We start from the raw sequence: 1,813 nt of genomic DNA, 5'->3' as shown, positions 1-1,813 counted from the left end.
CCCCTCCTGTCCCCTCCTCAGGCCCCAACCCTGTCAGGGACCTGACCGTGGAGAGTCAGACCACCAGCTCCATCACCCTGAGCTGGACAGCTCCCGAGGGCCCGAAGCACCCTCCCTACACCTACTGGGTCTCCTGGACCATGGAGGGCGGGGTTGCCACGGGGACCCAGAGCACCTCGGATACCAGGATCACAGTGATCGGAATGCAAGCTGGGACCCTGTACACCTTCACCGTGTGGGCGCAGAGGAACGGGGTCAGCAGCAGCAAAGTGACCTGCACGGGGACCACAGGTGAGACCCGTCTAGGCCCGGGCCCAGCATACTGGGGTGTGGGGAGAGTGATGGGGGCATGGCGCAAGGTTCCTGGGAGACGAACTGTGCTCAGCGACCCCTCACCGGCCTCATCAGACCTTGAGCCTGTAGTTCTGCCTTCCAGGGGGTGTCTGTCCTCAGCAATCCGGGTTTTCCAATTGGAGCGTCCGTCTTTGGGACGAAGAGAGCCCATCGCTGTCAAGGAATCAGTACAGTCACCAGCTAGACCAGTGGTTCTCAACCTTCTGGCCCTTTAAATACAGTTCCTCACGTTGTGACCCAACCATACAATTATTTCTGTTGCTACTCCATAATTGTAATGTTGCAACTGTTACGAATCGTCATGTAAATTTTTGATATGCAGGATGGTCTTAGGCGACCCCTGTGAAAGTGCCGTTCGACCGCCAAAGGGGTTGCGACCCACAGGTTGAGAACCGCTGAGCTAGACAGGCACCCACACCTTGTCCTGTTGAACTGTTGGGTCCAAAGAGGGCCCGCCTCTTAGCCGGAAGGTGTGGGTCCCGATAGTGACAGGCAACAGAATGACCCCAGGGACTAGGTGCCCTGCTGATGCACGGGACCCGGAACTCTTCAGTCTTTGGCCATTTAGGCTGAGAAGACTGAAGTCAACAGAAACATCTAGGAACTGGTTGTGTGTGGAAGGGTGGTGAGTGGGACCCAGGTATGTGGACTTAGGACAGAGAGGACCCAGCGACCGTGGTCCCCACCTCTTCGGAAGTATGCAATCCGATGGTTGGGGCACCTGCAGGGAAGGGGAGGTGAGCAGACTCAGTGTGAGGGGTCTTGGGGATCTGCACCTTGAGTTGTCTGTCTCAATTCTCAGCTCCCAACAAGGTCACAGATCTGCGGAAGGGAACTCAGACCAACAACTCAATCGCCCTGCGGTGGGAGGCCCCCGCAGACCACTACTCTAAGCTCTACATGTACTGTGTCCAGTGGGCCGGTGTGGGAGCTCCCCAGAGGGAAGGACACCCCCAAGGACACCAGGTCGACCAGATAGCCAGGACCAAAGAGACTTGGTATGTGGTGAAGGGCCTGGAACCCGGGACTTCATACAACTTCAGCGTGTGGGCGGAGAGGAGCAACGTAGCCGGTTCCACACAGAGCCTCCGCGCATCCACAAGTGAGATGAGCCCCCTTTTACCTGTTTTTTGGGGGGGGTGGAGGAGTTTGTGGGTGATGAGAAGTGAGTGGACTACAAATCCCATCAGGCCATGGGGCCCTGACTGTATGAGCTGCAGTGATCCAGAGAGTCAGAGCACTCATGGGAGTTGTAGTTTGGTGGGACCTGTTGGTAGTCCCTTTGGGAAGTTAGAAAGGGAGGGATGAAGAAGTATTTGGGTTTGGGGAAGGGAAGGAATTGTCATCTCTGGCGGTGAAGCGGGGGAGGGAGGGAACACCATCTTGGCTGGCACCTACTGAGCCCTCTTGTCCCCTCCTCCCAGAGCCGGACCCCGTCACCATCATCTCCTGCCCCAGC

At 57.3% G+C, this 1,813-nt stretch overlaps 1 protein-coding gene across 1 annotated transcript in view; it reads left to right on the top strand.

Moving 5' to 3' along the window:
- Positions 1-5: 5 nt before the first annotated feature.
- The window catches only part of PTPRH (protein tyrosine phosphatase, receptor type H), a gene marked incomplete at its 5' end in the record, with an annotated part of 18,749 nt that continues 16,941 nt past the window's right edge, over positions 6-1,813 (top strand). Inside the window, 3 exon segments of the mRNA XM_015569459.1 lie at positions 6-291; positions 1,157-1,456; positions 1,779-1,811. Of these exon segments, the coding sequence (XP_015424945.1) occupies positions 6-291; positions 1,157-1,456; positions 1,779-1,811 (619 nt within the window).

This window comes from Myotis davidii, unplaced genomic scaffold (genome assembly GCF_000327345.1).
Source record: "Myotis davidii unplaced genomic scaffold, ASM32734v1 scaffold326, whole genome shotgun sequence".
In the NCBI taxonomy this organism is placed as follows: domain Eukaryota; kingdom Metazoa; phylum Chordata; class Mammalia; order Chiroptera; family Vespertilionidae; genus Myotis; species Myotis davidii.
This window is presented reverse-complemented; position numbering and strand designations above follow the sequence as displayed.